The sequence below is a fragment of the Lichenostomus cassidix genome, unplaced genomic scaffold (genome assembly GCF_008360975.1).
Source record: "Lichenostomus cassidix isolate B80296 unplaced genomic scaffold, HeHo_3.0 HiC_scaffold_749, whole genome shotgun sequence".
Taxonomy (NCBI): domain Eukaryota; kingdom Metazoa; phylum Chordata; class Aves; order Passeriformes; family Meliphagidae; genus Lichenostomus; species Lichenostomus cassidix.
Genome location: NW_028147892.1, coordinates 45,044 through 59,744, shown reverse-complemented (window position 1 = coordinate 59,744; position 14,701 = coordinate 45,044). Strand labels below are relative to the sequence as shown.

The window sequence follows — 14,701 nt, the reverse complement described above, 5'->3', positions numbered from 1 at the left end:
TTGCACTTTCTTTCTCAGCTCCTCATGAACCTTCAGTCTCACAAAATCAGGATCCAACCTGAAGGGCCCCAGGGAATGCTCAGACACAGAAGGTATCAGGAGAAAAAGCTCAACAGCTTGGCTTTTCATTCCTACTGTAAAAGTTCCAGAGCTCCAGCCGATAGAAGTGTCTACGAGGAAAAGCCCTTAAATTCACCATGACCACCCAAGGTGTGGATGCAAAAGTGGTTTCTTTGCCAACGAGAGGAGCTATGAGCCCATCTGAAACGGCAGGAATAAAGCGGCAGGCTCGGGGAGATCCCTGGGGAGGGCAGGGGGGCTCAGGGCTCAGTGAGGGATTTCTCTCCCAAACCAATGGCTGTGATCTTGTGAATCCAACAAGGGCAGAGCCCAACCTTTAATTCGAGGCTCTGCCAGCCCCACTTCAGCTTTGCCCTCAGGGCTCTGGGCGCCTCATGGCCAGAAGCGAAGCTGCCGAGGGCTGCAGAGAGCGAGGGAACGAGGGATGGAGCGCTTGGGGGATCCCGCAGCTCCCTCCCTGCGGCCGCAGAGCGAGCTGACCGGCAACGGCTGCTGACCCTCTGCCCCAGGCACCCGAGCAGCCGCCGCCGCCCCGAGCCTCGGCTGCGGCCAAACAGCCCGTTTGCCCGTTTGTTTGGAAGAAATGCCCGTTTGTTTCCCGGGAGCTCACCGCGAGCTCTCCGCTCCAAACGGCCGCGCAGCCCTCGAGCCGAGAGTTCCGCAGCGCTGCTGCCGCCCGAGCCCCGCCAGAGCCACAGCGGCCGCGCAACCCCACGGGCGCTCTGCATCTCGCTGTTCTCTCTGTCCGCTGGACCAAAATCCACGCCGGAATTCCGCATTTGCTATCTGGCGTCGGAGGCAGCGCTGCATCCCCTGCCCGGCACTCGCCAAAGCCTGAGGCTGCCGGCTTGTTCAGAGGGACGCTGCGTTTGGGGTGAGTCCCTGTGACCATTACTGCTGCGGGCTCGTTTTGGGGACCAGGGCAAGGGAGAAACAGCAAACAAATAACATCAAACCCAGGGAAGTTGGTGGCCGGGATAGGGCAGGATGGGATGGGATGGGATGGGATGGGATGGGATGGGATGGGATGGGATGGGATGGGATGGGATGGCATGGGATGGGATGGCATGGCATGGGGATAGGGATGGGGATGGGGATGGAACAGGGTAGAGAACGACTTTCAGGTCTTTTGGGTCGAGGTGTTGGACACAGAGAGCTTGTCCTGCTGCTCGTGGCAGATGGGAGAAACAGCCTTGCTTGGTGGGATGGCAGGACAGGATTTGGGTTGTTTAAAGGCCAGAATGGGATGGTGTTTCTTTCATTCTTTCTGTGGCCCAAAGCTTGCTGGGCAGTGAGGGCACAGAGGGAATTTCCCCGAGGCTCGGGGCTGCTAAAAACCCTCAGGGAAGGCATTGTTGCTGCTCCCGTGCCCAGCACTGCCCAGGGATGAGGCTCAGCCAGCAGCACTGGCATCACCCATGCCCAGCCCTGCCCAGCTGCAGCAGAACCTCAACCCTGATCTTCTCCTCGCAGCCTCTGTCCCATCCATTTCCTCCCCTTCACGTGAACACCAGACACCGAGGCATGGTGTGCTCCAGCGCCGTGCTCAGAGCTCAGGGACAGCCGAGCAGCAGCGAGGAAGAGCAGCATGGGGACAAACCAGACCTGCTGTGGCTGGCTGAGCTCACAGGCGCCCACATCGGCTTGCCCCCGCTGTGCCACGACCCCGAGGATCGCTGCAGCATCTGGGAGAACCTGGTCAGCCTGGTGGACTTCCAGTGCCCAGGCTTTCCCCTGACCGCCCAGGAGCTCTGCCACTACATCGACATTCCCCGCACAGCCTCCACCAGCACAACCATGAGTTTGCACCATGCTGGGGCTCAGCAGCCCGCGGGGGACATCGACTACAAGACCAACCCGGACCTCAAGCCGCCCTACTCCTACGCCACCCTCATCTGCATGGCCATGGAAGCCAGCAAGAAGCCCAAAATCACCCTGGCGGCCATCTGCAAGTGGATCAGTGACAACTTCGCCTACTTCCGCCCTGCTGATCCCGCCTGGCAGGTAGGAGGATATTTGGAGCCCTCTTTGGGGTGCCCAGGACTTTCCACAGCCTCCACCCTGCCAGGCAGCCTCCCCTGGCCGTGCTGGGTGCCACTGGCAGCAGAGCAGCACCGGCAGCTGCTGGGGAAGGGCTGCACCACCAAAGAGCATGGCTGAGCACAGACAACCTGGAGGAGGGGAAGAGCCCTTCTGGGAGAGAGCCTGGGGTCAGTTTGGGATTTAGGAGGTGCCTGTTGGGTTCCCAGCCCCTGAGGTCCTCTTGGCCTCTCGTTCCCTACATTTCTGGAGCTCCTGTGAGCTCCCAAGTCCCTCGGTCAGGGCTGAGCAGACATTCAGAGGTCACCAGGTCGAGTATCCCTGCGTGCTGAGCTCCCAGCCCAGGACAGGAGGGATGGAGATGCTGCTTGCTGGACAAGTCCCTGGCTGGGCAGGTGCTGAGCACTAGTGCTGCTGCTGCTGCTGCTTTCCCAGCAGGGCAGAGCGCTTGGCTCCTGCCTCTGGACCTGCTGCTCCCTCTCAGGGCCACCTGGCTCCCCCAGCCTCCCCTGGGCTCTGGCAGCTATGGGAGAGCTTCAGAAGGAGGAGTTGGCTGCTCTGGCTTTCATTCTGGGAGCCCCCCAGCTCTGGGCTATTTCCCCAACAGATTACTTTCCTTTCTCTCGGGTTATTCACCACACTCCAGGAACACTCAGGGATTCAGAGCATTTTCTGCAGCAGCCTGAGATGTCTTGACCTTGCCTTTCTGCTTTCATTTCCCAAAGCGACTCCCTGAAAAATGTGCTTTTTGCACCAGACTCCCCCCACATTTCAATCCCTCCCGCACCAGCAGACAAACATTCATCCCCGGGCTTTGTTCTCTTTTGCACCTAGAGCTCCATCCGGCACAACCTGTGCATCAACAAGCGCTTCATCAAGGTGCCGCGGCAGAAGGGCGAGCCGGGCAGAGGCGCCTTTTGGAAGCTTCACCCTCGCTATGCCGAGCGGCTCAAGAACAACGCCTGCCGAGAGCGCAGGACACTCGCCCAGCACGTCCGGCCAGCCTCCACCAAAACACCCCAGCGAGAAGCTCAGAGCAGCCTCGGCTCCCTGCACAACCTGGAGCTGAGCACGGAGCTGCAGCAGCTGCTGCAGGAGTTTGAGGAGTTCGGAAAGAGCCACGACTGGAACGCCGTGGGGAGCGAAGGAGGCCAGCAGCCCAAGCCCGCGGCAGTGGATGAGGCGTCTTGGCTTTGCAGCTTCGCCTCGGGCAGCCAGGAGGAGCAGAGCGAGCTGACCGAGCTGAAGGGTGACACTGACTGGGAAGCTCTGCTCAACAGCCACGCCGATGAAACCCTCATGGCCACAGCTTTCCTGGAGCAGGGCTGGAGTGAGGAGATGAGAGAGAACCTCTGCGGCTGCATCCCCCCGGAGCAGGGGGCTGAAAACATCCAGGCTGCTTTTCCGGAGGGGGATGGCATGGACTGGGACTTTCTGACCCATTTCAGTTAAGAATCTGTTAGGGAGCATAGATGGTAGATGGTAGATGATAGATAGATGATATTACATTCTATATTATATATTATATATTATATATTATATATTATATATTATATATTATATATTATTATATTATATTATATTATATTATATTATATTATATTATATTATATATAATTTATATTATATTATATTATATTATATTATATTATATTATATTATACGAGGTGGATTTAGGAGGGGCTTTGGGAGTCATTGTAGATGGTTTAAGCTATGAGGTTTCTTTTTACTTCGTTCTGTCCTGTATTTTCCTTGGGCAATGATGTTGGAGAACTGCACAGATACTTTGCCACTTGTTTAATTTTAGTAAGATTTTTAAGTGATACAATAGAGAAAACCAAGTAGAGAAGAGCCTTGGAAAGAACCTTCCTTGGCCCTGCAGGGACTTGCTGGGGGTGACAAGGTCCGAATGCCAGGGGACTGTCCCTGTCCCTGTGCCATGTCCCTACCCAGCTCTGGACATGCTCTGAGAAGCCCAAGTGGCTTCAGAGACCTTGTGGCTCTCGGACAATGACTCTGTTAGAGATGCTAGATGTTAAATCATAGATTATAGATGACAAATGAGATTAGATTAAATTAATTTAGATTAGATAAAATGGATTTAGGAGGGGCTTTGGGGGTGGATTTAGATGGTTTTATAGACAAAGTTTCTTTTTGCTGCTTTCTGTTCTCTTTTTTGCTTGGGAAATTATATTGAAGAACTGCAGAGATACTTAACCATTGTAACTTCTTCCATTTTATTAACGATTTTTAAGAGAAATAATAAAAAATAAAGTAGAGAAGAACTGCTTCCTGAGTGCTTTTTAACCAGTGAACAAGTTTTTTCCAGCAGTCCAGATCCCTGAAATTCACCACCACGTGAGGCACAGGTGGAGCTTTGTACTGTTGGAAGGATTCCAGGAGAACTCCTGCCCAGGAACATCTCACCCAACCAGGTGTCCCCAGCTGGGCGCTGGAACTGAGCCATGGAAAGAAAGTCAATATTTATCCTGATGTAAATAAACCTCTTGTACAGTCCATGCTCCACAAACTATGCAAGAGGATAAAGAAGGATGTGGGAAACATTTGAAGAGAACTTCTTGGTGTCTGAGGTGGTGGAATCTGTGCTAAAAGGATAAAAAAAGAGATACATGGTGGAGCAGGTGGATTGCCTCTTTTAGCAAAACATCAATACAAATATCTCTTTTTTTTTTTTTCTTGTCAGCCAGGGGCTTTCTGCTGTCACACTAACAAGATTTAGAGCAGTAATAAAGATTTTGTTAAATAAAGAACCACCAGGTTTTTTATACTGCAGGGAATCTTCAGATAATGCATGTGAACAGGAGAAATAGTGCAGAAAGTTGTCCTATTTTGGGCTCCAACTAAGGCTGTGGTGGGTTAGATGATATCCAAAAACATTCAGGCCTCAGTCCCTCCCAGCTACTTTAAAAAAAGTAATCTGTCCTGGCAGAAACCAGGACAACAGCAAATTATTTCAGTTCATAACCTAAGGAGGCAGTGTGGGTGTCTAAAGAACTGGAAAATAACAGATGTAATTATTTCCCATTTCCTGCCTAAAACCTGCAGGATCCACGAGGGATTTGCCATCAAGTGTATGATGTATTCTCCCCTCAAGTTCATCACCAGTGTGTCTATTACTGAATTTTTCATTTTCACTACCTGTGCTAGAAAAAAAAGGGTTATTATTTCATCCCTGGTTTCAGCTGGTGAACGATGTGGTTATAATCCTGCTGGACATTTCTTTAAGCAAAATATCTTAAAGAAATTTGATTGAGAACTATTATCTGACAGTTACCAGGTGGTTAATTGCTGGCTAAAGCAGAAATTACAGTGCTTAAGACTAACCCACTGCTTATGTATAATTAAAGCAATTAATTAGAAAAGTTAATTAAAATCATGAATTAAAAAAAAATCATTAGGCAAGATACAATTTCCAACACTCCCTCACAGTTCCCCCAGACCGTCCACAGCACCCCAAATTCCCTCACAGCCCTCCTGCTGCTCCCTGCCATGTCACCCCCTGTCCCCAGCACACCCCGAGTGTCTCAGCATCTCCACTCACGGCTGGGGCTGCAGCTCCTCGCTCCTCAGGGCTGTAGTGGCCGAGGGTCCAGCCAGGGGTCACCTGCTGGGGGGAGGACAGTGTGGAAACCCCCCAACCCTCCCCAGGGCTCCCCATGACCCACCCGTGCCATTTCCACCGCATTCTCCAGCTCAGTCTCCAGGCAGGATGGGGAAAGGAGATATTGGGGGGAATTTGGGAGAATCGAGGAGTGGAGGGCAAAAGGGGGACTTTGGGGCACAATGTGGGGCAAGGGAAACACGAGGGGGGGTCTGGTGGGGCCATGGGTGGGCTGGGGGGGCAGACACGGGTGGGCTGGGGGTGCAGACCTCCCTGGGGGGAGCCTGGCAGAGTTCCCCCTGCCCCCGGTACCCACCCGGCTCTGTCGCCCCCACCCCGCTGCCCAGCCGCTCCCGGGGCCGCCGCGGGGGTTTCCAGGAGCTCCTGCCGCTCTCGGGGCTGTAGAAGAAGCAGCGGCCGCTCTCGGGGTCGCGGTGTCGCTCCCAGGACCCCAAAACCTGCAGGGGGGGCCCTGCCGGCACGGGGGGGGATGCTCGCTGCCTCCCCTCCGCCCTGGGGGAGATCCCTGCGGACCGCGGGGGGAACACCTGAGAAAGGGGCAATCAGCAGGTAACTCAGGTTGACTATTGAGAGACAGAATATGGGAATTATAAAACCTAGAAAAACGGGATTCCCTTGATCTTATCCAGATAAAAGGGACAAGAATCGGTTTGAAACCAGCACAGAAACCGCTGCTGAGAAATGATTTGCATAACCACTCCTATCCCGGGAAATGTGATGAATATTTATGAATTTTACCTATAATATTGGGTTGTTGGAAGTGCCCGGTGTGTGTGTTTGGAGGAGTGAATCCCCCACAGCCGGTGCACCGAATAAAAGCAAATAACCACTTCTCTGACTGTCTCTGAAGTGTCTCTGGGCTCCCTTGGGTGAATCACACCTGGGCAGGGCAGGATGACCCCCAGCCCACTGTGCCCCCCTTGTCCTGCCCCCCACCCCATATCCCCCAATGCCCCCCCGCCCTGCCCCCCCGCCCGCTGCCGCCCATCTCCCCCTCCCCATTTCCCTCCCCGCCCCCGACTTCCTCCGCTGCCCCGGAGAGCGGAAAACGGCGGCGGGGGGTGAAATTCAGGTTTTGGGGCGATTGGGGTGCAGGAGGGACATGGGGTGCAGGGCTGGGGGAAGGAGGGTGCCAAGGAGGGGGCACAGGGTGTCCTGGGTGTCACCCACTCACCCCGGTGTCCTGCTGGGGTTGGCACCGAGGGGGGGAAGTGGTGTCCCCATTTGTCACGGCACGGGGGGGACCTGCGGGGACACACAGAGCTCCTCCCGTGAGCAGCGCTAGGGCTCCGCAGGCCTGGGGGCAAAGAGAAGTGCACCCACCCACCCAAAATAATCCTCCGTGCAGCAGGTTGGGCGCACAGAGTCCCCACTCTCCTCGGTGCCAGCTCCGGTGTCCCCAGTGTGTCCCCAGTGTGTCCCCATTGCTCCCCGTGCCAGCCAGCCTGTGACACTCCAGCCCTTTGCGTCCCTCACGGGCATCTCCGATCTCTGTGCCCCCAAAGAGACCCCCAGACCCAATGTACCCCCAGCCCAGCACCCTCAGCGCTGTGTCCCCCACCCTGACCCCCAGTGTCCCCCAGCCCCATTCCCCTGCCACCCCAGACCCCCCCAGCCCCCCGCCCCGCTCACCAGTGGGTCTCTGGGTTTCGCTATTACCGGAGTCTTCCTCAGCCACGTAAGCGGCGGGGACGAAGAAGGGCCGCGCCCAGGGAGGGTCCCCAGGTCGCCTCACCTGCCACCAGTCCGGGGTGGCCCTGCGGAGCAGCAGCAGCCTCTCCCCCTCGGCCATGGCCACTTGTCGCCCGTCGTCCGCCCGGTACCGGTAACTGTACAGGGCACGGAGGGACACGGCCGGGCTGGCCCGGCGCCACCGCCACCCCGGCAGCATTGTCACCGAGCCTGGGGACAGCGCGACCCCGCTCTTGTCACCGGCAGGCACAAGGGATCGGGGTGGCATGTCACCCCCGCCCCCACCGCTGGCGCCAGGATGTGGTGACAGGGCCTGAGAGGTGACACGGGGCTGAGTGACACAGGGCTGGGAGGTGACAGGGGCTGAGAGGTGACACGGGGCTGAGGAGTGACACAGGGCTGAGAGGTGACAGGGGACAGAGTGAAAAAGCCACGCTTCAAAAAGCCACTGTCCACAAAGGAGACAGAGGAGTCCTGCAACTTTATTCGGATAAAGTGAGAATCCACAAAGCCATACAGCCGCGGGGTTTTGTCTCTCGAGGTTTTGGAGGATTCAGCTTCCTTTTATCCTAAATTCCTTTCCCAATCGCTGAGGTACCAGGATAACAGCATTCCCGAACTGCCTACCTCGTATTTCCCTCCTTGAACACGGAGGGGAACATTTGATCGACATTTTCTCCCAAAGTTCAGAAATTCTGACCACCTGGGCTCTGCAATGGACTGCGCAGACCCATTTGTCCTCCTATCCTAAAATTCGGGATTTCAAACTGTCCAGTCAAACCGCCTGGGTTCTGTAACAAACCTGTCTGGTTTGAAGATCGTGACAGGTTCTTTCAGACCCAGTCGGTGGTGAAGTCATTAACACCCATTTTTGTGACATTAACACAAATTTCTGCGACATTATCACCCATTTCTATGACATTAATACCCATTTTTGCGACATTAACACCCATTTCTGTGACATTAACACCCATTTCTGCGACATTAGTGAAGATTCCCACCTGTCAAGTCATTTGTGAAGATCACAGCACTGATTTTCCCAATGAGAGGTGACAGGGCTGAGAGGTGACAGGGTTGAGAGGTGACAGGGCTGAGAGGTGACATAGGCTGAGGGTCAAAATCCTTATTTTCCCGTATTTTTCATCCCCACGGATCCCCTGCCGTGGGGTGGATGGTGCTTCCCCAAAACACAAGAACTACCAGAATTTATCCTACTTTTAGCCATATTTCAATGTTACTGGGGCAACCCAAGGGTATTTTTGCCCTTTAATATAATCTTTATTTTATTTAATCCACACTACCAGGTCCTGTTTGATCCTGGTGCTTCTGAGCCCCCATGCTCCCCAAAATCCGGGTGTCCCCCCAAATTCCTCCCAGCTCCCACTGGATTTTTCATTTTTATTTTCCCAAATTTTGTGAATCCAAAGCTTCTCCTCAATATTTTAATTTTTTTTCGGGCCTTGCCTGCTCTTTTTCCTGAATAATGCTGTATTTAAGGGGAACACATAAATGGAAAAAGAAAATAAATGGTTAAATTAGATGGGATGTGGCTGAAAACGAGTCAAACCTCCACCCCCAGTGAATTCCTCATGAGGGAATCTACAATTCACAAAAAACAGCAGGAAGAAGTGCGGAAGGAGAACGAGTTCTACCACTTTTTACCCCAAATATGCTTCAAAAAGGACACTTTCCAGGTGTCCCCATACCTCCTGTCCCCTCACAGGAGTACACAGAGCCAGCAAGGGCCCCCAAAGACACCAGAGCCACCAATTCCTTTGGGCTTTAATAAACCACCAAAGTTTGGGGTAAATCCACTTGCCAGCAGGAATTCCTCATGCAGGGTGGGATTTAAACCCCAGAAGTCCCTGGAGCCACCACTGCTGAGTGGGAAACGCAGGGGAAAAAGCCTAAAAAAGCTTCAAGGAGGCTGAATTTGGGAGCCACAGCGGGGAGCCTTCCCACCCCTGGAGTCAGCAGTGGCATTCCCAGCCCCATCCATCATCCATCCTGCATCCATTCCATATCCATCCCATATCCATCCATCCATCCCTCTGCTCCAGCCAAGCCCCAAAACCCCCACAAGGCTCTCAGGAAGGTCCCAAAAGGATTTGGGAGGCTCTGAGGGGAGCTCGAGGGTGTTTCTGAACCTCTGAAGGTGGAGTGTTCAAGTTAAGACTGCTCAGTAGAGAAAAGAAAGACAGGAAAACTCTCCAGCACGGAGTCACGGCCACCAAATCCCACGGGAAGCATCCACCAGATCCCACAGGAAGCATCCCCAGGTCAGGGAGCCACTCGCTCCCTCCCATAATTAACGGGATGCAGTTAATTACTGGGATAACGAAGCCACCTCTCCTGGCTGTGCTTGGCCTCTGACAGCTCCAAAGGAAGGGAAAACCCAGTGAAACACTGGGATTTTGGCAGCACCAGGCTGGGAATCACCGGGTTGGGGCACAAGGCTGAGGTGAGGGACAAGCAGCTGTCACTCCACGATCTGTCAGGGCACCAGGCCGGGCTGAGTGGCACGTGGCTGTCACTTTGGGGCCTGGCTGTAGTTGAGGGACAGCAGGACCATGCTGTGGGCCAGGAGTGAAGCTTCGGAAGCTGGAAGAGCACAGGAGGAGGGTAAGAGACTGGGGGGCACTGGGCAGACTGGGAGAGCTAGGCAGGGCACTGGGATGGGCACAGGGTGGGCCCTGGGTGGGTTTTGGGGACACTGGGCAGACTGGAATGGGAAGGGCACTGGGATGGGCACAGGATGGGCCCTGGGTGGGCTTTGGGGACACTGGGCAGACTGGAATGGGAAGGGCACTGGGATGGGCACAGGGTGGGTTTTGGGGACACTGGGCAGACTGCGAGAGCTGAGATGGGAACTTGGCAGATTGGGAGCACTGGGATAGGCATGGGGGGAACACTGAGCTCCTCGTCATACATTTCCCTCCCCACTCCTGTTTTCCTTTCCTCAGGGCTGAAATCTGCCTGTGGGACAGGGACACCTGGGCACAGGTGTGGGGGGCAGCCTAGATGGGGACAAAGTCCCCCCATCCCCCCAGAATTCCCCAGGAGTGACACTCCCTGTGCCCAGAGATGCTCAGGAGGGTTCTGAGCGCCATCCCCACCCCAGCAGGTACCTTGGAGCTGACAGGACAGCCTGAGCCACTGCTCCAGCCACGCTCGGCACTCGGCCTGGCCCAGGTGAGTGGAGTTCAGCCCACGCAGGTAACAGGCCTGGGAAACACGGCCACAGTCAGGATGGACATCAGCATCACACCACCTGCCCACCGTGGGTCTGGGGGACCCCCAAGGCCATGCTGGTGACACCTGGGGTGACACAAGCCCAATGGCAGGTGTGCTGAGGTGCTCTCACCGCTCGGAGCTCCTCCTCAGAGAGCTGCCCCGGGCCCAGGTGCAGCAGGGCGTGGTCCAGGTGTTGGATCTCCAGGACGTGGCTGCGCAGGCGATGGCGCAGGAAAAAGGCTGGTAGGTGTGGGGTCAGGAACAGCACCTGGCTCAGGGCTCTCTGGGGAGGAAAAGGTCACCTGTGACACGTCCAACCCCTCCTAAAACAGGGGTGGGACCCATTCAGGCACTTCCACCTGCCCAGGTGGCTCCAAGCCCTGTCCAGCATGACACTGAACACTTCCAGGGATGGGGAAATCCCTCCCAGTGCCTTCCCACCTTCACAGGGAGGAATTAATTCCCCAGATCCTCCTCTGGATTCATTCCCAGCAGCTCCACATCCTTCTAATGTTGGTGGCAGCACTGCAGGTGAGGTCTCACCTGAGCCCCCCTCACAGTGTGGGGATGAACCCAGGAGCTGAAGGCACCTGTGCAGCTTTTCATGCACATCTGGACCGGTTTTGGGGCACACCTGAATGGGTCAGCATCTGGACTGAGCTGAACTCACCACATGATCCACCTGGAGACTGTTCAGTGCCAGCAGAGACCCAGAGAACAAACTCCTCACGGCCAGGAGCTGTGCCAGGTGGGGCTGAGCTCCTCCCTGCACCTGAAAGGAGTGCAGGTGACACCTCTGACAGGTGACAACAATCCCCACAGGCCCGAGGGGAGGTGGTGGCACCGCAGGGGACACACCTGGGCACAGAGCTGCTGCAGGAGCTGCCGGGGCTCAGGCTGGGGCAGGGAACTCGCTGCCAGCGCCAAGCTGCGCACCACGTCGGGGTAAGAATCCCTCCGGATGGAGTCATAGGCGTCCAGGAACTCCACCTGCTGCTTGGGCGTCCAGAAGTAGCGGATCAGGAGCTGCCGGGGGAAGAAATACCTGGCAGAGGAGAGGAGAAGGATTCAGGGAGGGAATGGCACATAGGTGAGGACAGAGCAGGTGGAGTCCAGGCTGAGGAAAGAGGACAAGGGAAGTCCTGGGCTGGGGCAGCACAGTATGACCAGGAGCTGTGGGTGTTCATTCCCAAAGGTTAGTTCCCATTCAATCAGGGAATCCTGCTTCCTGGAAAATCCTGAGGTTAAGGATGGACAAGCCTGAGGTTGTCAGGTCCAGCACTGGCAAGGCCACCACTGACCATGTCCCCAAGTGCCACATCTACACAGCCATTAAATCCCTCCAGACATGGGGATTCCCCCCTGGCCTGGGCAGCCTGTGCCAAGATGGGAATGCCTTTTCCAGGAGGAATTTTCCCTAAAATCCCACCTCAACCTCCCCTTGAGACTGTTTCTTCTGGTCCTGTCACCTGGGAGCAGAGCCTGACCCTCACCTGGCTGCACCCTCCTGTCAGGGAGTTGTGGAGAGCCAGAAGGTCCCCTGAGCCTCCTTTCCTCCAGGATGGGTGCCCTTAGCTGCTCCTGTCCTGGCCTAGAACATTCCACGCTCCATGGTGAGCCAAAGGCAGGATCCAGGCTGGTCAATCCTCACCCCATCAGCCTCATCTCCTCCATCCCACAGATCCAGCCTGGCCCAATCCCTCTGTGGAGCCTTCCTGTCCTCCAGCAGATCCACATTCCCCATGTCCCCTCTGAGCTGAGGTCACAGGTAAGGACAATAAGCAGGACTTGGAGCACTGGGGGCATGGGAGGAGGGCAGGATGGGCAGCAGAACTGCAAAATCCCAGGGAGGGTCTCTCTGATTATTATTTATTTTATTAAATTATTTTAATTGATCCCACGATTCCTCCGGGTGGAATGCCAGCCCCAGGAGCTCGGATTGCAAATCCAACACTCACCTCCTCAGGATTCAGGTGTTTGTCCTTAGGGAGAGCCCAGCCAGATTCCTGGCTCTAAAAATCCCAACCCCACAGAATTTAGGCATCAGGGACCCCAAGGATGGGGGAACCCCAGTACTCACATCAGCACAATGACCAGGAAGTTGGCAAAGGGTGGGATGGCGATGATCCCGATGGGAATGGCCTTGAGCAGATCCCTGCGGAACTGCCTCCAGAAGGAGGGAAGAGAGTCAGCATCCCACACCAAACTCCCAAAATTCCCCACCCTGGCGCTCCCAACCCCTGATTTTAGGCAGGGAATGTGTGCCAGAGGAATCCCAGCCCCTCTCACGGGGAGGCAGAGCAGGAGCAGCTGGCTCACCTGGCGCAGCCGCTCCATCTCCCGGTACGGGAGTTGCTGAGTGCTCAGCCGCTGCCGAGACATCTTGGATCTGATCCTGCTGACCTCCTTCACTTCCAGGAAGAGCGCCTGGACTCCTGCAGGGACAGAACTCCCTCAGGCACTGATTCCCAGGAAACCCCCCAGGCAGTGCAGCCACAGTCCCCATTCTACCTGGAGAAGCTAAATGCATCCTCCTCCCAGGAGCCACCTTCCAAGATTCCCCATTTGGGACTTACTTTGTTGAGACCCAGATGTTTGAACTCCCCCATTAGCACCCCTCATGCAGGATCCACTTTTTGGGATACCCTTTTTTGGAACCCCTGCCCTCTTTGAGACCCACTTTTTTGGACCCACCGGTTGGAACCCAACTTTCTAGGACCTCCATTCAGTGTTTCCCTTGGGACTCACCTGTTTTGAAGGTGCTGTGCAGGACGTAGAACTTGGGGAAGCTCCTCTCCAGGTACCTCTCGAACCTGGCGTTGACCCGCTGGGCTGCAGCGACCACGGCGGCCACGAGGGCACGGGAGGCAGCGCGGGTGGAGAGAGAACGCACCTGGGACCTGCGCACCTGGAAACACACCTGGGACCTGTGCCCCACCCCCCGGGTCAGCTCTGGCCGGGTCTGGGGCTCCCAACGCCTCTGGGGAGATGGAGGGGAGCTGGGATCCCCCCGGGCCGGTGGGGTGGGAATCAATCAGGGTCCAGGGGGATTGAGGGGCTCTGGTTGATTCCAGAATTGCCGTGGCGGGCAGGAGAGGGGATCGGGGAGGAGAGAAACGGGTGGCAACGGGGCAGGGAAGAGCAGCACGGTAACGGAAAGGTTGTGCGGTAACGGGGGACACCGAGGGGTGGGGAACAGGGTGGGGGGGACATGGCCAGAACCGGGGATAACGGGAGAGGGCGAGGAGGGTAAACTGGCGGGGTGTTTTGGAGAAGGGTGACGGCTACTATCGGTGTTAGGGCGGTGTGATCGGTATTTCGGGGAGGCTGCGGTCAGTATTGGAAGGGTCTGGACTACGGTCGGTGTTTTGGGGAGCGTCAGGGCAGCGGCGGGAGCGGCTCACCCTGACGGGGTGTGTCCCGGCCGGTACCACGGGGCGTGGCTACCCCGCGGGGCTCCCCGCTCACCTGCACAGCCCCAGCGCGATCTGCGGCTCCATCCGCCCCCGAGGGGGGCTCAGGGCGGCGGGGCCGAGGCGCCAGATCCCCCCGCGGGCGGCGGCCCTGGACAGCGCCATCTTGGCGGGTCACGGGGCGGCGGTCACGTGGGGCTCTGAGCGCTGATTGGCTGCCGCGCCGGAAGTGCCCCTGCCCGGGGCTGAGCCCCCCCATTGCCCCGAGACCCCCGGGTGGAGCGAGCGGAGCGTTCTGCCCTGGATATCCCTAGCTCTCCGTTAACCCCGGGGATCCGCACCGGGACATCCCCAGCTCTCCGTTAATCCCGGGGATCCGCTCCGGGACATCCCCAGCTCTCCGTTAATCCCGGGATCCGCACCGGGACATCCCCAGCTCTCCGTTAACCCCGGGGATCCGCACCGGGACATCCCCAGCGGGACATCCCCAGCTCCGCGGTCGGCCCGGGGGTCGCGGCTCTGTCCCGGGCTGCCCGTCCCGGTGGTTCCGCGCTGGGCCAGTCGGTGACCGCGGCCGGCTGAACCGGGACCGTCCCGC

The 14,701-nt window shown here is 56.6% G+C and overlaps 3 protein-coding genes across 5 annotated transcripts; 1 reads left to right on the top strand and 2 right to left on the bottom strand.

Annotated features, from left to right (window-relative positions):
• Nucleotides 1-764: 764 nt before the first annotated feature.
• LOC146420595 (forkhead box protein J1-like) lies at nucleotides 765-3,616 on the top strand. The gene is made up of 3 exons (XM_085048108.1): nucleotides 765-955; nucleotides 1,555-2,085; nucleotides 2,956-3,616. The coding sequence occupies exons 2-3, from the start codon at nucleotides 1,606-1,608 to the stop codon at nucleotides 3,571-3,573; spliced, it is 1,098 nt and encodes a 365-aa protein (XP_084904234.1). The 5' UTR covers nucleotides 765-955; nucleotides 1,555-1,605; the 3' UTR covers nucleotides 3,574-3,616.
• A 2,037-nt stretch (nucleotides 3,617-5,653) lies between these two features.
• On the bottom strand, nucleotides 5,654-7,735 carry LOC146420594 (rho GTPase-activating protein 9-like). Of its 3 annotated transcripts, none has more exons than XM_085048112.1 (4): nucleotides 7,397-7,735; nucleotides 6,939-7,009; nucleotides 6,060-6,291; nucleotides 5,654-5,749 (listed from the first exon to the last, which is right to left on the bottom strand). In XM_085048112.1, the coding sequence occupies exons 1-4, from the start codon at nucleotides 7,722-7,724 to the stop codon at nucleotides 5,709-5,711; spliced, it is 672 nt and encodes a 223-aa protein (XP_084904238.1). In that variant the 5' UTR covers nucleotides 7,725-7,735; the 3' UTR covers nucleotides 5,654-5,708. The 3 variants fall into 3 exon arrangements, with proteins under 3 accessions (XP_084904238.1, XP_084904240.1, XP_084904237.1); XM_085048114.1 differs by having other exon boundaries at nucleotides 5,657-5,746; XM_085048111.1 differs by having other exon boundaries at nucleotides 5,672-6,291.
• Nucleotides 7,736-9,222: 1,487 nt separating this feature from the next.
• On the bottom strand, nucleotides 9,223-14,388 carry LOC146420593 (LETM1 domain-containing protein 1-like). Its single transcript, XM_085048117.1, has 9 exons — nucleotides 14,159-14,388; nucleotides 13,439-13,617; nucleotides 13,010-13,125; nucleotides 12,771-12,853; nucleotides 11,549-11,735; nucleotides 11,361-11,462; nucleotides 10,821-10,973; nucleotides 10,585-10,681; nucleotides 9,223-10,057 (listed from the first exon to the last, which is right to left on the bottom strand). The coding sequence occupies exons 1-9, from the start codon at nucleotides 14,266-14,268 to the stop codon at nucleotides 9,987-9,989; spliced, it is 1,098 nt and encodes a 365-aa protein (XP_084904243.1). The 5' UTR covers nucleotides 14,269-14,388; the 3' UTR covers nucleotides 9,223-9,986.
• Between the last annotated feature and the right edge of the window lie 313 nt (nucleotides 14,389-14,701).

Coding starts and splice junctions, on each gene's coding strand:
- LOC146420594 (XM_085048111.1), bottom strand. CDS start 7,724: ATGCCACCCCGATCCCTTGTGCCTGCCGGTGACAAGAGCGGGGTCGCG. Junction 7,010..7,396: donor CGAAACCCAGAGACCCACTG/GTGAGCGGGGCG, acceptor GTGTCCCCGCAG/GTCCCCCCCGTGCCGTGACA. Junction 6,292..6,938: donor AACCCCAGCAGGACACCGGG/GTGAGTGGGTGA, acceptor CCCCTTTCTCAG/GTGTTCCCCCCGCGGTCCGC.
- LOC146420595 (XM_085048108.1), top strand. CDS start 1,606: ATGGTGTGCTCCAGCGCCGTGCTCAGAGCTCAGGGACAGCCGAGCAGC. Junction 2,086..2,955: donor CTGCTGATCCCGCCTGGCAG/GTAGGAGGATAT, acceptor TTTTGCACCTAG/AGCTCCATCCGGCACAACCT.
- LOC146420593 (XM_085048117.1), bottom strand. CDS start 14,268: ATGGCGCTGTCCAGGGCCGCCGCCCGCGGGGGGATCTGGCGCCTCGGC. Junction 10,974..11,360: donor GTCTCCAGGTGGATCATGTG/GTGAGTTCAGCT, acceptor TTTCCTCCCCAG/AGAGCCCTGAGCCAGGTGCT. Junction 10,682..10,820: donor CTGAGGAGGAGCTCCGAGCG/GTGAGAGCACCT, acceptor CGTGTTTCCCAG/GCCTGTTACCTGCGTGGGCT.